At 35.4% G+C, this 18807-nt stretch overlaps 1 protein-coding gene across 2 annotated transcripts in view; it reads left to right on the top strand.

Moving 5' to 3' along the window:
• The window catches only part of LOC142336228 (uncharacterized), a 125442-nt gene that overhangs the window by 72602 nt on the left and 34033 nt on the right, over nucleotides 1-18807 (top strand). The window contains exon 11 of one of the 2 annotated variants that reach the window (XM_075384904.1): nucleotides 3027-3335. The exons of the other annotated variant lie outside the window; for it this stretch is intronic. Within the exon in view, the coding sequence (XP_075241019.1) occupies nucleotides 3027-3335 (309 nt within the window). The remainder of the gene's footprint in view (nucleotides 1-3026; nucleotides 3336-18807) is intronic. 2 annotated transcript variants of the gene reach the window in all.

Raw genomic sequence — 18807 nt, 5'->3', positions numbered from 1 at the left:
CGCCGATCGATATATTCATCGTAGAGAGTTGAGACTGGTATCATTAGAAAGCTGGTTCAGCGTAGAATATGGAATTAAAAAGATTTTTTTAATTTTCGTTTTCTACAGGGAGTTATCAAGGTTAAAACTTTTGAGAAAAGTAGAGTGAGTTCACGTTGTTTTTATTCACATTTTCTGGAATTTTAGCCTAAATTTTCGCAAATTTTGCTAAATCTTGTAAAAAATTTTATGAATAGTGTCGCTGATTTTATTTTTAAAGACAAATAAGCATTGTTGATTGTTTTAATTTAATTTTTTGGTCAAAAATTCTGGATAAATATTTCAAAATTCAGCCTTTTTCAACAAAAACAGCACGCAATAAGCTACTTTAATCCACTTTGATTAAATTTGCCGGCAGTAAACCCCCAAACAACACTCATACAATCTTTGTAGACTCAGAGGGGTCTACTCCTACTTCAGCTTCCGCTGAGAGTGCTCTGTATTTAAAACTTTGCCGTTTTTTGCTAACTTTACTCGTTTATTGTCAAAAAGGCAGAATTTATTTTTGAGTTTTTAACTATTAATTTATCTATATCTACAACAATCAAAAAATCAATTGTTGCTAACGGACAATAAGCGTTAGCAGGGCTAGTTTTGGGCCAATCATGGACTCTTACGATCCAAAAAGAAATCGGATTGTAATTAGTCGGTCTTTTTTGAAAAAAAGACCTTTTTTTAATAATAAAGATAAGAACATATGAAATCAAAGCTCAGGAGTGATAGGTCCAATTGGCTTTCTAAGCAGCTCCCAGCTAATGCATTTAGTTTTTTATTTAGAAGTTTATGGTCGTTTCGACTTTTAAAAATAATTGATTTTTAAATAAATAGTTGTTTAATAAACTTTTCCTCTATTTTTTCTTAATTTGTTCAACTTCTAGCTTAGTGTCAGCAAAGAACGAATGCTTCTTCACTCTACTGATTTATATTTTAGTCTCGGTTGCGGTTATAAGCCTGAATTCGTTTTTGTCTGGCTTTGATACTACTAGTTTTCAGATCTTTTTTGTTTTTAGATATTTGCCAATTTTTCACGTTTTCTAGTTTTGTCACATTATCACATTATCGACAGTTCTCATATCACATTAGTAGCGTTCAAAACAAAACACAGTTCAAAATTATAGAATCCTGAAAGATATAGATTATCGTTTTAACGGCCTCGATACCTTTCTTGAAAAAATGTGAAAAAATTATGTGAAGTTTTTAATTTTGTTTTAACTGTTATTTTTACTTTGTCGTTTCGGCCGTATGAAATTTCCTGTATAGTGATAAGTTTCATTGGGGTTTCACGAAAGAATAGATTAGCCGATATTCTGATATTAGTAGATAGCTGTTGGCTTTCTTGACTTTGAAAACAGTCGTTTTCCAAAACTAAAAAATTTTTTAACTTCCGAATTTTCTTCATTTCATTTTCCTGTTTGTTACCTATTCTCGTTAGTTAAGTACAGGTCAAATATGACATCATGGGTGTCAAGGCAAGGTGTCAAAAGGGATTGGTGTCCCAAAATCTATTTTTTAAAGAATTCGTTTTGACCTTATTGGCTTCGACACCGGTTTTTCACAAAAAAAAGTAAATTAATTTGATTTTTGTCATATTTGACGTTCATTTTGTAGACGCAAGAAATATTCTGGATAATTGCAGGTCTCAACGGCTTCCTTTGCATGAATAAACGACCCTATTTAAATAATTTTTTTTGTAATTAATGTCTTTCTTGACTTTGGATGTATTTTTGTTCCGAAAAAAATATCAAAATTATTACATACTTTTGCGCTTCGCTTTTTTGTCTACTTGTTACCTGGTCTCACTGATGAATGGCCAAATACTACATTATCGCTGTTTAAGGAAGGAGCAATCGAATGTATTTTGAGGGCCAAAACATGGCTTGACGTTTTTGACAGCGTTTTCTAGGAAAGTTTCAATTGAATTTTTGTTTGTTGTTTTTTGTTGCTCTTTTAGCCGCTTAAAAAAATGAAAAAGGACAGGTCCTAATGCCCCTCTGTGGATACATTGGAAGGGTAAATCTTTGTGATATTTTACTTGATTTTTAATGGTTTTCATTACCTTGAAGTTAATTGTTTCAAAAAAATTAAGTGATTTTTTTTAGCTTTCCCATTTTTGTTCTTTTTTGTCTAATTGTTACCAAACCTTTTTATGGACTGGTCCCATATATTTTCTGGTGATTTATAATTTTTTTGTTGAGTTTTAGGTTTATCTAACGGTATGTTGACTTTGTTATTAAATTTCGTTTTTTAAAACGGACATAAATTTTTTTATGTAATTAATGTTTGTTGTTGTTGTCGTTTGATTTGCTGTTCATCTTGACTCGCTTGCTTAATATTGGCATATCACAGCAATCGAATGCATCAATTTTTACTCCAATGAGTTATTTTTGCTTTGGAGGCTATCTTATTGTTCATACACAATTTTTTTGAAAAATACTTGGGCTTTCTGTTTTTTTTGGGATTCCCAAAAGATAATTTTTGGGTTTTTCTATCTATTCCTCATTTGTTAGACAATTATGCCAAAATTGTGGATGGGCGGGGTCGGAACCTTATGTGCCATCGCACATTACCGAGCCGCCTTGTTAAAATAAAAATTAAAAAAAAAATATGCTTTTAAAAAAATTTAGCCATTATTGAAGGAACTAGGCATTAATAAAGTTTTTTAAGTGAACAGTTTTTTAAGTTTTTTAATAACGTTTTCTGGAAAAAGGGGCTTCAATTTATCTTATCCATGAAAAGGCAGTTTAGTTATACAACATCGACAATAATTTTCAATATTTTTTCTATCTTGTTTAATTTTAAAAAGCCTTGAATAAAATTCTTCAATATAACATTAAAACAATAGAATTCTTGTTATTCTTTGGCGAAAACATTCTTGCAGTCAGCTTTCTTTCTTTCTTCTAACTGGTGTTAAACATTGATTGATGATGCTATGTGCTAAATGAGACAATTGTGTATAATGTTTGTGTCTTTTTCTATTGTGGTGAAAGGCTTCCGCCTTAAGCTACGCATCCCCCAATTCCGCAATGCAGAACTATTCCCCCTCTTCGCGTTCTTCCTCCGCCCCCACTCGCGGCCAACCCCAGCCCAGATCACCCGCTAATAGTGGTGGTGGTGGTGTACCGCAAGGGGGCAGCGGCGGCAGCGGCTCCCACTCAATGTCGCGACCCCCCAACTACTATGTTGCAGGGGGGTACTTGCAACAGCAACAAGGGGGGTACAACTCGGGGTACCCCGGAGCCACTTTTCGCCTGAGCAGATTTGGTAGGAAGGTGGTGGCAGTTGCCAGGCTGAAAAAGGTGTGAACAACAAATAGCACAATTGTGATCAATTGCTGAAAGTAAACAATAGAAAGCGCAACCCCCACCCTCCCACTAGAAAACAAATAGGCCTTTGTCAATAACATAACTCGCATCTCTTCATATTTCAAAATGCATTTATTCCACCACTACAAAATATATATCCGTAAATAGAGACCCCTCCTCCTTTTATTCTTATTATGGTGTATTACGCACAAATTCATACCACATTTTTCAAGCATATGTATATAGGAGTACTGCATATCTCGCAATGAGCAGACATGGCCTTGTCTATTTCTCTCTATCTCGCTCTGTTTTCTCTGCTGCTCAAACTCAAATGTTCAAATGAGATTAACTCCAATTCTTAATCTCCATTTTGTTTTCATCAGTGCGGCGTCTGTTCTCATCATTTAATATACATGCTATACATACATACATTCAGTTGCTGCATCCAACATTCGGCGACGTTTACTCTAATACCATTCAAGGAAATTTTAGACAATAATTCCAATCGAACCCTACACTACCTATGACTCCCCCCCCCCCCCCCCTCCCTCCCCTCCCCGCCCTCCCTCTCTTCCTCACTGTGCATCGGAGGGGTAAAATATGATTTGGTTGTATGATGCATTCATCTTCTTTTCCGTACTATCATATTTTGCTTTTCTAATGCACAACCACTCTTCCACATTCTCCTTTTTTTGTATATCATGTGCTATATTCTATATCCATCAGAAGGCTGTTTAATTTTGGGAATCTGATAAGGAAGCGGAGTGCTGTTTGGCTTCCCCGCAGCCATAGAAGGATTGATGGAGACAGAAAGAGAGAGGATTAAGTTTCCCTCATTTGGAGTTTTGTCCCAATCCAGATTTTCTGCTTTTCCTGCTAAGACCAGACTATAGGCTCCCTGGAGTATATGACAGGAACGAGCTATTCCAGTTTTTTTAACTTAAAATGCTATTCATACTGTAGACACAATCATGGGTTTTTTTTGTCTTATTGACTATCAGTTTAGAGGTGTAAAGTCTGGTGAACTTTACAACGTATTACATAAATGGTGTTCGTTTGTCTGTTCTACAAAATATAGCCTTGAAGGAGCTAAAAAAATAGAATATTTATAGGTATATTTGAAAAACAGCAATATGAAACAAACGGTCTGCATACTTTTGGGTTGTCAATAATGTGCATTTGAATGTTCAAGTGGGTTGTAAATAATTCAACCTTGAAAAATAAACAAAATGTCTTGACTGACACATATTTGGATCTTTCTACCGAATTTTTAAAATTTCCTCAGGAATTCATGACAAAACACATATTTCTAAGTATTTCAGTTTGCACTTTAAAATTATCATAAAAGAGGCAGGTCATTTTTCTATTTTCTATAATTGACACTCCAGTTAGTGATGTAAAATCAGGGACACAATAATATAAAAAAGAATCAATTAGCAAGTTGACATAGTAGTATACAATCTTGCAGTGTATGTCAGTATTTATCAAAGAAAGTTTATCAGTTAGAGTTATGTCTTGCATAAAACAAGAGAAATACATAATTTTTCAATATTAGAAAGTTAAGAAAAGTAATATTTGTCCAGCATTAAAAGTTGAAAAAATTTAGCAGCTCCTGTTTTTTTAAATTGGTATGCAAAAAGTTTCCCTGTTGAATAGACAAATGAAGAGAGAGGCTTATTAAGGTTCATTTCACATGACGATGTGGCCACTCATCTTCAGCGAAATTCTTCCAAGTGAAACTGAAAAGTTTTCATTGAAGTCATTTGTTAAATATTCCAAATACGAGTGCTGCTCAAAACCGCCCACTCTTAAACAGACCAGAAAGACGAACGTAATGCACCGATCGAACATAAGTTTACAAAAAAGTTAACAATTACAACAATCCGATTTTCCAGTAGGTAATATATAACAAGAAGGCTCGGTTATATGTGTTTGCACATAATGTTCCGATCCACATTTTTGGCTTAACTCTCTAACAAATGAAGAGATTAGAAGAGTTATAAACAAATAGATATTTGAGTTCAAAAAAAGTTACAAACCCAAACAACTAAAAGAATTAGATAATGCCGTGCCGCATTACAGAGATCACGATTCCTGCCAAAAAAGACTAGGAGACCATACAAACGACAAAATGAAAAACATATATTTACGGCACAAACTCAAAATCTAAATTTAAAAGCACCTGGTAACAAAGTCAAAATACCATCCGATAAAATCTAAGCTACCAAATTTCTTGTCCTTCACTACAAACTACTTGGAATCTGTCCACAAAGAAAATAGAAAACCAGTGGACAAAAAAACGGGAAAAATGACGAATTTTCGAAATCCATCAATTTTTGGAAACAAATAATTTAAAAAATCATCAAAACCAATAGCCTTCAACTCAAATTTTTAGATAGATTCAATTTTGAATCTTCAAAGACTTTGTCTTTGGTGAGATCAAGCCATATGGCAGTACTATAAAAAAGATACAGACAAAATGACAATTTACTAACAAGTTAGGAAAACGCAACTTACTGAAGCCATCAAATCATTAACTAATTTCTGAATTTCTTATAAAAACTTTTAAATTTTAATTTACATTATTCAGTAAAAAAATAAGTAAAAAATTGTATATGTTCACTTGGGTCTCATTTGAAAACCAATGGGACTTGTTATTAAGGCGCACGTTTTAAAGAAAAACAAAAAACACCAAAAATTGATTGATCACTCAGAAAATTTGGAAAGAAAACGCATAATGACAAAGACACAAATATATCGGTTGTATCAAAAAACCATTAAAGAAGTTAAAATTTAAGTCACAAGAAATTTGATGCAACCTCTCATGGATGACACTAAGGTTCTAGTTGACAAAAAGAGCAACAAAAATGCAAAAAGGTAAAAGTTCGAAATAATTCCAAAAATTTTGAGAACAAATAAAGTCAAGGTAATCAATTCCAGAAAATGAAAAATAAGTTAGAGAAAGGTGTTGCAGTCAATTAAAAAAATAAGGCGGTCACTGAAAAGTTATGTATATATTGAATTTATTGTCTTCAAGAGCAATGCAATTTCTTTTTTTTTATAAACTAAGAAATCCACGATAAAATATGAAAATCTATTTAAATATTTTACTAATGTTAACTGATACAGAAGACAACTCGTAGTATCAGAGCCACTAAAATCAGTAGCTTTCAAAGGAAAGCATAAAATACGTTAATTTATAAGTCAATTGGAAGCCAACAATATCCTTCATTATTGGAATCAACCTTACGACTCCAGACACGAAAACGAATACAGACATAACCAAAAATTTCACATAAAAGTGCAAAAAGGAACTGTTGAAGACATCAAAACCATGAGCTATTTGCTGCCATTCTTCTTTGTTTTCAATTGACAGTCTTTTCAATGCCAACAGGAACATTAAATATTACTATTACGACGAACAACAAATCTCTCGTTTTTAAGAAAACTCCTAGCATCAACGTAATAAAACCAACAGTTGGAAGATAAAACAGTCAATCACACTAATGTTTAATTCAAAAGGAAAGCTATGGAGCCTATCATTAGTTGGATTGACCAAAAATTTCATAGAAATAGTTTTAGAATGGGGTAAAGTTCAATTCCTTTGTTTTGAAAACTTATTCGACAATAGATATACCTCAAAACAATAGGGAGGTTCACATAATTCTCTTTAGGATGCAATAGTTTTTTGGGTTAACGAAACTAAGCCACAGGACTACCATAATGCAACAAATAGAGGTAAAACACAAAAATTTGTTAAAAATTACGAAAACGCAGTCGAAGTTATAAGAACCAGGCGCAATGTTTCCCTGAAAACCAAATACAGGTTTATTTGGCCTCATTTGATCAAAAATGGGGTTTGCCATAAACTGCGATTTGACATATTTTACTTTGGTAATTGACATGAAAAGAAAACAAAAAAATATTGTAATTGAATTTTAAAAAAAGCTCTGCATTCCCGATGAGACCAAAACTAGCCTTTTGATTGCTGACCCTAAATTAATTACAAATTGTCAAATTTTTCCGTTTTTTAAGAGTAAAATTGATTTTGAAACAACAAGTTGATAAAAAAATTTTTAATTTGGACAAAAATGGCAATGAAAAATTTAATAAAATATCATTTATTCACAAAAAATTTAAACCTCGATAACTGCTCGAAAGACAAGAATTGCAAAAGAAAACTTTTTTTATTTCAATTTCTATGCTTGGAGAGCTTTCTAATGTTACCACTCAAGATTCTCTACGATGCATTTACCGACCGGCCAAAAATTACTGAGCAAAAAAAAACCATTTGAGTATATAGTTTCTCCCCCACTAAATGGGTCGGAACAATTAAGCAAGTTAGTTAAACGTGAAGCAAGTGAAAATCTTTAATATCACAAAATCCCAATACCGAAAATCGGTATATTTTCAGTCTCGCTGATTATACAAGTCGCTGTCCCTCATTATCAAATGATCTAAATGAGGCAATAAAAGCAGCCAGACGAGAAGTTTCAGATAAATTACTATAAAAATTTTTCTGACAAAAATTTCACAACAACATTTATAAGATTGAGAAAATTTTCTAATAGGTTGATCATTCAATTGACACAGAATCGGCGAATTGAAATGAAGATTAGTTCTTTTGTTAAATTTGAGACTTTTATGTTTTGGAGGCGTAGGCATCAGGTGTTGTTCGAACATTTGAGAAAAAACAATCCGGTGGATGGACATTTTATATTAAAAATATACTCATACTTGCCGCAGCTTTTAAATTCAAAATTAAAATTTGGATGTGAACGCGTTCTCATTAACATCAATTAGAGAAAACACTTTAAAGTAAGGAGGGAGACATTTAAACAGAAGCACTTTCATTTGGAAATTTCTATGCTTTGAGGATTCTCTTGGAAAATCATTTCAAGTATGACTGCGATATATGTAGAATAGAAAACGTGAACTGAATGAGGATTAATTTTGGGTGGGCTTACTAACAAGAGCTTTTTAGATATCTCCTTTTATGGCCCAATTGGTAGTAGCGTGATGCAAAACTGACAAAACTTATTGAGAGCAGAGGCAAGGGAAATAAATCAACAGACAATTGAAGCAACCCGGAAATACCATCCAGAGTATTTCAACACCAAACAAACGCAAAACCAATGATTGTTTTTCTTTTCTCCACCCTCTGATCAGATCAAAGTATAGACTGGCCACTCTAACTTTAAGAGTAATTTTAACTATGATTCTATTTTAGTAAAAAAATAATCACAATCATTTTTTCTCAGATCTCTGTTTGAGGAACTCGTTGATTTGACACTTGAAACAGAACAGTGAGGTGGTTGAAGTGCTTTTACATTTCACGAGGAAATGAAAACTGGTAAAGCAAATTTAACTATAATATGATATACGTTTGGGCTGTAGGAACTTTTCAGAAAATTACTTGAGAAAGAAAGAAAGAAAGAATTCATTTCGCTAATGCGAGGACAAATTACGAGGTCCTGAGACCTTCTATTTCAAAATGCCCATGCCACTTGGACGCGCAGATTAGCTCATAGCACAGTTAACTCTACTTAGCAGAAAAGTTCCTTTTGTTTCACGCCGCACAACAGAGCTTTTGCGAAACAAAAGGTTAACTATAAAATGACCAGTCAATTAGTTATTTTCATATATGACCTTAAAATTTGAGATATATGCGACAACACTCTAAAATTTTCTCGCGTGAGATCACATAAAAAATCATGTGCCAACACACGATTTTTCAGTTAAAAAGTGACACACGAGAAAATTGGAATTTACGTGATTTTTCGTGTGAAATCACACGAATCTCTCGGGTTGGCCTTCACGAGTTTTCATGTGATTCACACAAGTTTTCACGTAATTTCTCATGTAGAATCACACGTTTTTTCATGTGAGCCCACGCGATTTTTTGGGGGATTTTCAAACGAAAAATCGTGTATTTTTACATGAAATTTTACACGATTTTTTGCGAAAAAATTACCGAAAAATCATGTGAAAAACCCCGAAAAATTATGTGGGGTCACACTAAAACTCGTGTGACTTTACATGAGAAATTACGTGAAAAATCGTATGAATCACGTGACAACTCGTGAAGGCTAACCCGAGAGATTCGTGTGATTTCACACGAAATATCATGTAAATTGCAATTTTTCGTGTGTCACTTTTTAACTGAAAAATCGTGTGTTGGCACATGATTTTTTATGTGATCTCATATGACAAATCATGTACTGCTTTTTTACAAAACTCATTCAAAAAAAGGGGCGGTCGCCCCAAAAAGCACTTGTTATTTGTGCTGTTAGGAGAAGTTTTATTCATGTACGTCTCTAACTACCTTCTAAAAATACAACATTAAAAATTTTCTTCGAAAAATTGGAGGCCACGAGCTAATAGCAAGAAATAGAAGAGAAGACACAAAAAGAGTTCAAGCTGGTCAATTTTATGGCCCAACAGTTAAGAACACTTTTTGCCACCATCGCTATAACAAAATTGTTTCACAAAATTGGAGGCCACGAGCTAATAGCAAGAAATAGAAGAGAAGACACAAAAAGAGTTCAAGTTGGTCAATATTATGGCCCAACAGTTACAAACACTTTTTGCCACCATAACCTTTAAAAAATTTGTTTCAAAAATTAGAGGCCACGAGCTAATAGCAAGAAATAGAAGAGAAGACACAAAAAGAGTTCAAGCTGGTCAATTTTATGGCCCAACAGTTAAGAACACTTTTTGCCACCATCGCTATAACAAAATTGTTTCACAAAATTGGAGGCCAGGAGCTAATAGCAAGAAATAGAAGAGAAGACACAAAAAGAGTTCAAGTTGGTCAATATTATGGCCCAACAGTTACAAACACTTTTTGCCACCATAACCTTTAAAAAATTTGTTTCAAAAATTAGAGGCCACGAGCTAATAGCAAGAAATAGAAGAGAAGACACAAAAAGAGTTCAAGTTGGTCAATTTTAAGGCCCAACAGTTAAAAACAATTTTTGCAACCATAACCTTTGAAAAATTTGTTTCAAAAAATTGGAGGCCACGAGCTAATAGCAAGAAATGGATGAGAAGACATGAAAAGAGTTCAAGTTTGTCAATTTTATGGCCCAATAATTAAGAACACGTTTGCCACCATAACTAATTCAAAAATTTGTTCAAAAAATTGGAGGCCAAAGGCTAATAGCAAGAAAAAGAAGAGAAAACACGAAAAGAGTGCAAGTTGGTCAATTTTATGGCCCAACAATTGAGATAACTTTTGCTACCATAACCTTTAAAAACTTTGTTTCAAAAAATCGGAGGTCACAAGCTAATACCAAGAAATAGAAGAGAAGACACGAAAAGAACTCAAGTTGTTCAATTTTATGGCCCAACAATTTAGAACACGTTTGCCACCGAAACCTTTAAAAAATTTGTTTTAAAAAATCGGAGGTCACGAGCTAATACCAAGAAATAGAAGAGAAGACACGAAAAGAACTCAAGTTGGTCAATTTTATGGCCCAACAATTTAGAACACTTCAAAAAATGGAGGCGACGAGCTAATAGCAATTTTAAAAGAGAACAAAAAATAAATTTAAAAAAATAGGTTATGAACAGTTCAAGCAATAAATATGAAGGGAAATCAGTTAGGAAAGTTTATTGTTTTTGACACAACTAGGGAAATTGTTATAAGCAATTTTATTACGTAGCACAACGTGCCCGAAGAGGCAGTTCTGGTCAAAACACCGATGGATTGAATAGCAATGGTAATCAAAAATGGAGTTAAAGTTCAGGAGATCAATGTTGGAAGTTTCAGAAACAAGAAAACTCCGAGACTGTTCAGAGAAATTTGACGTTTTCAAGTACGAACCAAAAAAATAAAGCTCGTCGGAAATGTTGAGAATCTTTTCGATTTTCAGGAAATTTGGTTCATCAGTTTCGCAATTGTAGCTTGCAAAGACTGCATCTTGACACCTGAACCATACGCCGCATCTCAGGGCTCTCTTACATTCGTAGATCCATTCTAAATCGAAGCCCAATCGCATTTTGAAAACTGTTAGAGATTTCTCATGAAAAGCAACACGAGTCGACACAAATTTTCCTGGTCCAAACTCAAGACCTTTGAGGTCTTTAGGTGAGCTCCAGTAAACGTACTGCTGCAGTTGATGGCGATCAAGCATAGTTTTGCAAATGTTTTTAAAATTACAAACAATATGTGCCAGTCGCTTAAAAAACTGATGTTTGCGTTCGTATTTCAAAACACATTGATGTATGAAAGGTCCTGATTTTTCTAAGACAGTCGGGTAGTGTAGTAGCCGGTGCTGTTTGAACACTATTGGTTGCTCTGGAAACAAGCGCTTAAACCATCGCAGGTGAGTAGCTAAAACGAAACTCCTTCAAAACAAAAGATTATAGCCCTATCGAGAGGGTGAGGTTGGGAATCAAAGTTAACACAGCAAATATGCTTTATGTTATTTTTCTGTTCACCCCCTTTATTGTTATATGCTGCTACAGATCTCAAGAAAAAATTTATCTACTTACTAATCTGATGGGACATGATAGCGAGATCAGATTCGAGAAACGACGGAGAGAGAAGCAGGTTGACCAATTCAAAATATTGAAGAAGAAATTGCCAATGTTCGTTGACTTCTGGAATTAGGTCACATATAATCAAGGGGAGAAATCTGAACAAAGTGAAGATCTGATCAGATTTTCCACGTATGCTGTGATCTTTGAGATCGCGAAGTCTGAAAGTCAAAAAAGTGTTATGATTATAGAATTTTTAGTTAACCTATTAAGTCACAAGTTGATCTTACTTGATGATGTCAATTTCAGTAGGTTTACCATCTTTCTCTCTGGCGTATGCGAACGAGTTTAATCTGTAATTAAGCATGTCGCATGAGAAAATTTTCTGAACAACAACTAACTGATGAAGAACCAATTTTACTGTATACTGAACACCCCCTTCAAACAGATCGTGTTGTATATCTGTCGTCCAGTTCCTGTAACTACTAAAATAACTGGTTTCCAGATAGCATTTTCCTTTAACGCCTTTTGATGGTCTCTGTGTGGATTGCGCTCTTTGTAAATGTCGCTCGAAACTCGAAACTTTGCGAATCGGACAACTTGATTCAATGAGGTAATTGCTAAAGTTTTCAGCGCTAACAAAACATCTTTCGCAGCAAAAACCTTTCGCAAAGTTTTTGACAAAACCCAATGCAGAGTGATATTCTGCATTGTCTGCAACGAAAGAAAAATGTGCACCGAGAACTGATATCGTAGAACCGCCTTTCGTTAAAACATTGAAAGGTCTTTCAAGTTTTTTGAGGTCTTCACTTATTTTATCAAGAACGGGTTTATATCCATATCTGCACAAATCTAAAGTATTGCACAGGGCAACAACATTTACTTGATTTATTTGCGAATTGAGCCAGGGAGGCAAATTTTTCAAGATCCAATAGAAGCAGGTAACTTTATGAATGGACTTGCGTGAACCAATTGGATTACTTGGTTCAAAATCATCAGAGTAGAGCTGCAGACATAGTTTGAAAGAAAAGGATGTAATTTCTATCTCAGCAAATTGCTCGGAATTGCTCGGTGTACCGTTTTCTTCAAACGTTTTGCACTGTTGCAAATCAACCAGCAAGTTGCCGTCTGTCATTTTTCTTAGAAAATTATTATAAGCCAAAATTTGCTCAACAATAGCGTCGTCTCTCAACATAACTTTTTTGATTACTTCAGAGATTGGAACAAAATAGAAGTTGTGTTTCATTCGTACCTGCTTCGGCCTTCCATCTTTAAACATCGTTTCTTGTCGGCTGCCTAAATAAATTTCTTGAGCTGGAACATGCACTTCCTTAGTTGCCAAAAACTTTTGAATGTCCCTGACGTTTTTAATAGTTTTTAGACAACTATTATTGAGCAACGATGCAAGGCGTGAATAAATTGTTGGATCCTCTGGGACAATTTTTGAATCCGAGCTGATAAGTTCAAAAATCAACTTCATTGTTTGACTAAACAGTCCGCCAAAATGTTCAACGAAATCGAAAGCTTTTGTAATCGTTATTGAGGATGAAGATAGAACTTTGATTAAAAGATCATCGCCTACAGAGCCACTTGTAATTTTTTCCAGCAACTGCAGTTTTACATCAGCGCCTTCTGCAGGAAAAACCTCTTCGAAATCACAAGGAGAGTTTTCTGAGAGCGGCTCTTTGAGTTTTCCCTCTGTTTTCGAGTGGCATCTAATCAAATGCTTGCGTAAGCTGTTCACATGAGGATAAAAACGAGGACAGAAAACACAATTAAATTTCTTTTCGTAGCAGTGATCTAAATATAGGTGGCTCAAATAAAACCGAACCGTCCCACAGACAACAAAACACTTCTCTTGAGCACATAGCAAAGTTCTGTTTTCATTTAACTCTATTTTCCTTTTGTTGCGAACCGGTAGCACAATTTCGTCATCACCTAAAGGGAGCGGCAAAAGTTGAACAAAGCCGGAATCTGTATTGTGCAGCACTAGATCATTTTCCTCGTCTGTGTCCGTTTCATGGAGTTGAGAAGACTGAGAGTATATTGGCGGGCTCTGCTGACTAGAAATAGCAGTTTCCTCTTGTTTTTTCATAGGATTGCCATTGGTTACTTGATTTTCCTCGTGCGTAAGCTTTTTAATCACCTCGGGTACATGACTGTCGAAATGGCGAACAAAGCTCCGACCAAAAACGAAAAGATGAGCACAAAAAGGACAAGGTATTTGCGCCTCGTAGCGGTGATTCAATTTCATATGATACATCATATTGGCAACATCTACTTGAATTTCACATATCGTGCAGTTAAGGGAGAAACTTTTCTGATCATTTGAACAGTCTGTCCAAAAACTTTCAAACGTTTCCAATTTCCTTTGAGAGCGTCTCGATTGTGTACACTGCATTTGGCTATCTACACAATGCGCATCCTGTGGCGCGTATGATGTAACGTTTTCAGCAACTTCTGGCTCCTCAAGTGCAACCTCGTCCTCCAAAACCTCAACTTGAGCTTTCATATCATTATCGTGTTTGTTGCTGTTTTTCGTTGAGCGAATTTTTCTCCGGACGTGCATTGTCTCGTGAGGGCATTGACAGGTAGATACACCATTAACATCAAAATATTTTGCACCATACGAAACTGTGATTTCCTCACCTTCGCCAATGGAATGCAATGCTGCCAGTCGCACAACTCCAGGTTTTGAAATATTTATTTTGTAGGACGCATTTGGTATACAAGAATGGTTAACGAATGAAATTGGACCGAGCATTATACGACTTTGCTTTGTAAATTGACAGACAAAAGTGGAAAAGTCATGCTCGAAGGGCAGGGCATGATTGATCTCACCAACAACACCAGTTAGTCCATCGATTATTTGTCCTTTTTTCAGGGCTGTTTTTGCGACAACTGAAAAACCACAATGACCACGCTGAGTGTCGTTTTTAAATTCATTAAAGCAAGGTTTATAAGTAACAAAGTCAAACGATCGAGTATAGTTTTTTTCAAGAAAAACGTAAAGAGGAAGTTGGTCAGGAAAGTTCACTAAATTTTCGGAGCTGATGGCTTTATGACTTCGTATTTCTGACGAATCAAGAAGTGCTTCGGTGATTCTGTAGTCTACCGAAGCTAACAATGGGTAATTTTGAACACAACGTTCAATACTCAACTGCTCATCAATCTGACCAATCTCTTCTTGCATTTTCTCCTCCGGAGCTTTGTATAAAAAGAAGCCTTCAGGCGAGCAGTACAGTTTTATCTGTCAGGTCAAATTTATGGCCCTGAAAGCTCGCAAAAAATCTCTGATCTTTGTATTTGTTCGAAAACTGGTAGGAACGTTAGCAAAGACAACGCTTAGGTCTGTTGAGATATCGCACGAAAAAGAGACTGATCAGGTCAAATTTATGGCCCTGACAATTTCTTTTCATTTTTCCAATAATTCCAATATCTGAAACAAAGAAATGGGCTGTGGTATTTCAGCAAAAAAAAAAACAGATTAATTCAATAAACGACCACGATTAGTCTGTCGAAAGAAAGAAGGTCAAATTTACGGCCCGTATTGTCTTTTTTTAATTGATGCTGCTTAAAAAATGCTGTTAAAAAGTAAAGTTTACGCCATTTCCTTTCATATACGTAATTCTTTTCATTTCAAATCGTTGAAGATTTGAAAGCTCTGATCAATACCGGGCCATTTATGAGACAGTCCAGTCTAGCATCTAATGCATTTGTTCATTTTTCAAACGAATAATTGAAAGTTGTTCAGGTCAAAATTATGGCCCTGACAAATATTTTTAAAACTGATTATCATTTTTGTGGTTTCAAATACGAAGATATGAGCAGATATGATTTTTATTCCAAAAACGCCAAAAACAAAATCTATAGTCTAACTTTTGAAAAAAAAAACAAATTTACGCCCTTTTCTTTCCTCTTTGCTTGCGTCAATTAAAAAAGGAGTAACGAAGCTGTCAATTTCTGAGAAGAATAATAGTTTTTGCATGAACAACAGTACTGAAGAAATATAAAGCACAACAACAATCAACTGTAAGAGAGATCCATTAAAAATGAAATATCAAATAAACTTGAAAGCTGTGACCTGGCTGACAAATCACTGTGCCGGTCAAATAGTATACAAAAGAGAAGATGAAACTCTTTTCATTAGAGATATATTGGTGGCAATCAGCAGGTACATGAAAAGCAATGCAAGAAACAGAATACGATAGGAATGAGCTTTGAAAACGAAACATTAGCAACAAAGATGATTGCTGGAAATATTATTAAGTATGCAATTCGCTCAGTTTGTTGGCTTTCGAAGTAGTTTGATAAGATCAGGCAAAGTGCAGTTTAATAGCGAAGGTCATTTTTATGGCCCTTCGACTGCTGTGTTTTTCTTTTCCCAAGCTTGATTCAGCCCTCTTACGAAATCCTCAACTGCTGGCACCATTATACAGTTATCCCTGCGCCACACGAACTTGTCAAGGTAACACCAAATCACCGACACAGGGCCAGGGTATTTCAAGTTCACACATGTGAAAAACTTGTGACTCAGTTCTACAGCCGATGTCAACGAATCGCACTCTACGACTTCACATCCGCAGACGACGAAGTTCTGTTAAAAGGAGACAAGCGATGCAAACAACTTAACTAAGCATATGACATGGCGCAAACTTGATGCCTCTTGTTGAGGGCTCAACCTTTTTAATGATAATTTAAGAAGTGAAGAATCAGGTCAATTTTATGGCCCGGCTGTAAAAATTTAAAATCCAACAAAAGAAAATGAAAGTAAGGAAAAATCTGTTTCTACCTTCATTGAAGTTTTAACAATCGCACCGTTGGAGAGTTTCCACTTATTGACAAACTCATCAATGTTGTCTTGATCCTAAACGAAAACCAAATTTAGGAGGCAGAAAAAAATGTTAGGTTGAGTTTAGGAGAATGGTACATCAAAATAATTACAGTAGCTTCACTGATAAAGTTCAGCTTCATCCTGGAGCGTGACTCCGTGTCACTGAGTCGGTGTTTTCCAACTGTTCTTCTTTGGGGCACAAGATAGCTCAACAGAAGAAGCGCAGCAGTATTTCGATCGACTTCTAAAAGTTTTTTTTAAACCACAAAGAAACAAATACCTGAATAAAATACAAGAAAAATAGAAACCTGTTAGCAGTTCGCTTGCTTCACTGGGCAACTTCTCTGAGTTTTCAGCCAAATGAATTATCTTTTCTCGTTCTTGAAGGAAGAGTACTTCGAATTTTTCCTCATGAGATGTTTTTATCCATCTGCGGTATTCGTTATCAACCTGCGAAAAAATAATAAAGATAGGAAATTTGAGAAAACCGCATTAGTGCATTAGGGAACCAACATGGAGGGCGTTGGTGAAGGAGAGTCCTATTACTGAGCAATATTGGTCAATATCGACACTCTCCTTTGTTGTCTGCAAAAACTTTTGCCGTTGAGCAAAAGTTAACGAGCGTGTAGTTTCAGACGACTGGTCAGTGCGGTTGAACAACCTTTTAAGCTCTGAGAGGTCAGCTGATTTGTTTTTAGCAGGAACGTTTAGTTTTCTTTTTACTGGCCTGGTCACTTCAACTAGAAGAAAGAAAAATGAAAAAAACAGGTTCCAATTTTAAAAGCATGATTGTTTTTTTTACCATTATCGCCTTCTGAATCGTCTGCTGGAGGTTGGTTTTCCTTTTCCTTTTGTCTTAGAGTTCTTAACTTATGCTCAAATATTCCTGACTGAGGCACGACAACGTGTTCGCCAATTTTGTGAGACGGTTGAAAGAACAATCCCTGAAAAAAATATCAGGGGAATTACAATGTCGTTTCGTAAACTTGATAAAGCTACTCACATATGGATATTTTTGGCCTTGAACAAGGTATGTAGGGAAAAGCTCAACGCACATCTGAGCATACAGGCATTTTATCTCAGTGCTTGGCTTTATTCCATGGAGCTGAAAGAACACTTGCGGAGAAAAGAAGGCGCAAATGGAAGTCATATTTATGGCCTTCCAGATTAAAGACAAAAAAACCTTTCGAAGCCTACCTCAACCATCTTCGCGCAAACAATTGAAGCCAGCTTCAGTTTGTGGCTGTCAACCTCGGGGTTGATTTTCGAAGTTAGCTTTTTCAGCTCATCTAACGTTGCTGGTGTGCTTGTCAAAATTGACTCCGGAGTAATTACAGCTCTTCGCACAGGTGTTGACACTGAAGTGCTCGGCGTCGATGCAGGTGTGTTTGAAGAACTCGTGGGGGTTAACTGATTAGCACTTGCTCTGGCTTTATCACGCACTGCATATATCACGGCAATAGGAATTCCCATCTTTTCAAGCCGCTCATCTGGGAGCTGGAGAAAAGAATTCAATTGCAGGAAATTATCGCGCACCATTTTTAGCAGCTGTCCCGTCTGCTCAGGTTCATAGGAGAGAGAATTGATGATTTCAGTCAGAGACATTGTCTAAAAATTGTTTTTTAGTTTCTCAACTTTGAAGTCCAATCTCCGAAACGATTAAAAGTTGAAGAAAGCTTTCAGTAAAACCTAACAACAGCTAATTCTAAATTTTCAACACCATCATTTGAAAAACAATATGCAACTTTCACAACAATAATTGAATATTTAAGAAACAGTCCAAATTTTGGCAATCTAACGCAGGTCAATTTTATGGCCCTGCCAAGTTTTTCAAGAACAAGACGAAACCGAAGCAAGTCAATTTTATGACCTTGCTTTTTGATTTGAAAACCTTGAAACAAAGCAGGTCAAGTTTATGGCCCCGCTAATTTTGACCAAAAAACAACCAAGATTTTATCTTTTTTGCCCAGTTGTCTCTCATAAAAAAATGTCAAAATTTCAATATTAATTTGCAAAGAAAGCGTCTATTAGCGCGAAAAAACGATGAAGCACTTCATATATACAAAGCAACATTTTAGCAGTAAACACGATATACATCATACAGGCATCACTCTAATCCAACACTTTACTGCAGACTACATATACTTG

This window comes from Convolutriloba macropyga, chromosome 3 (genome assembly GCF_964194025.1).
Source record: "Convolutriloba macropyga chromosome 3, txConMacr16.3, whole genome shotgun sequence".
Classification (NCBI taxonomy): domain Eukaryota; kingdom Metazoa; phylum Xenacoelomorpha; order Acoela; family Convolutidae; genus Convolutriloba; species Convolutriloba macropyga.
This window is presented reverse-complemented; position numbering and strand designations above follow the sequence as displayed.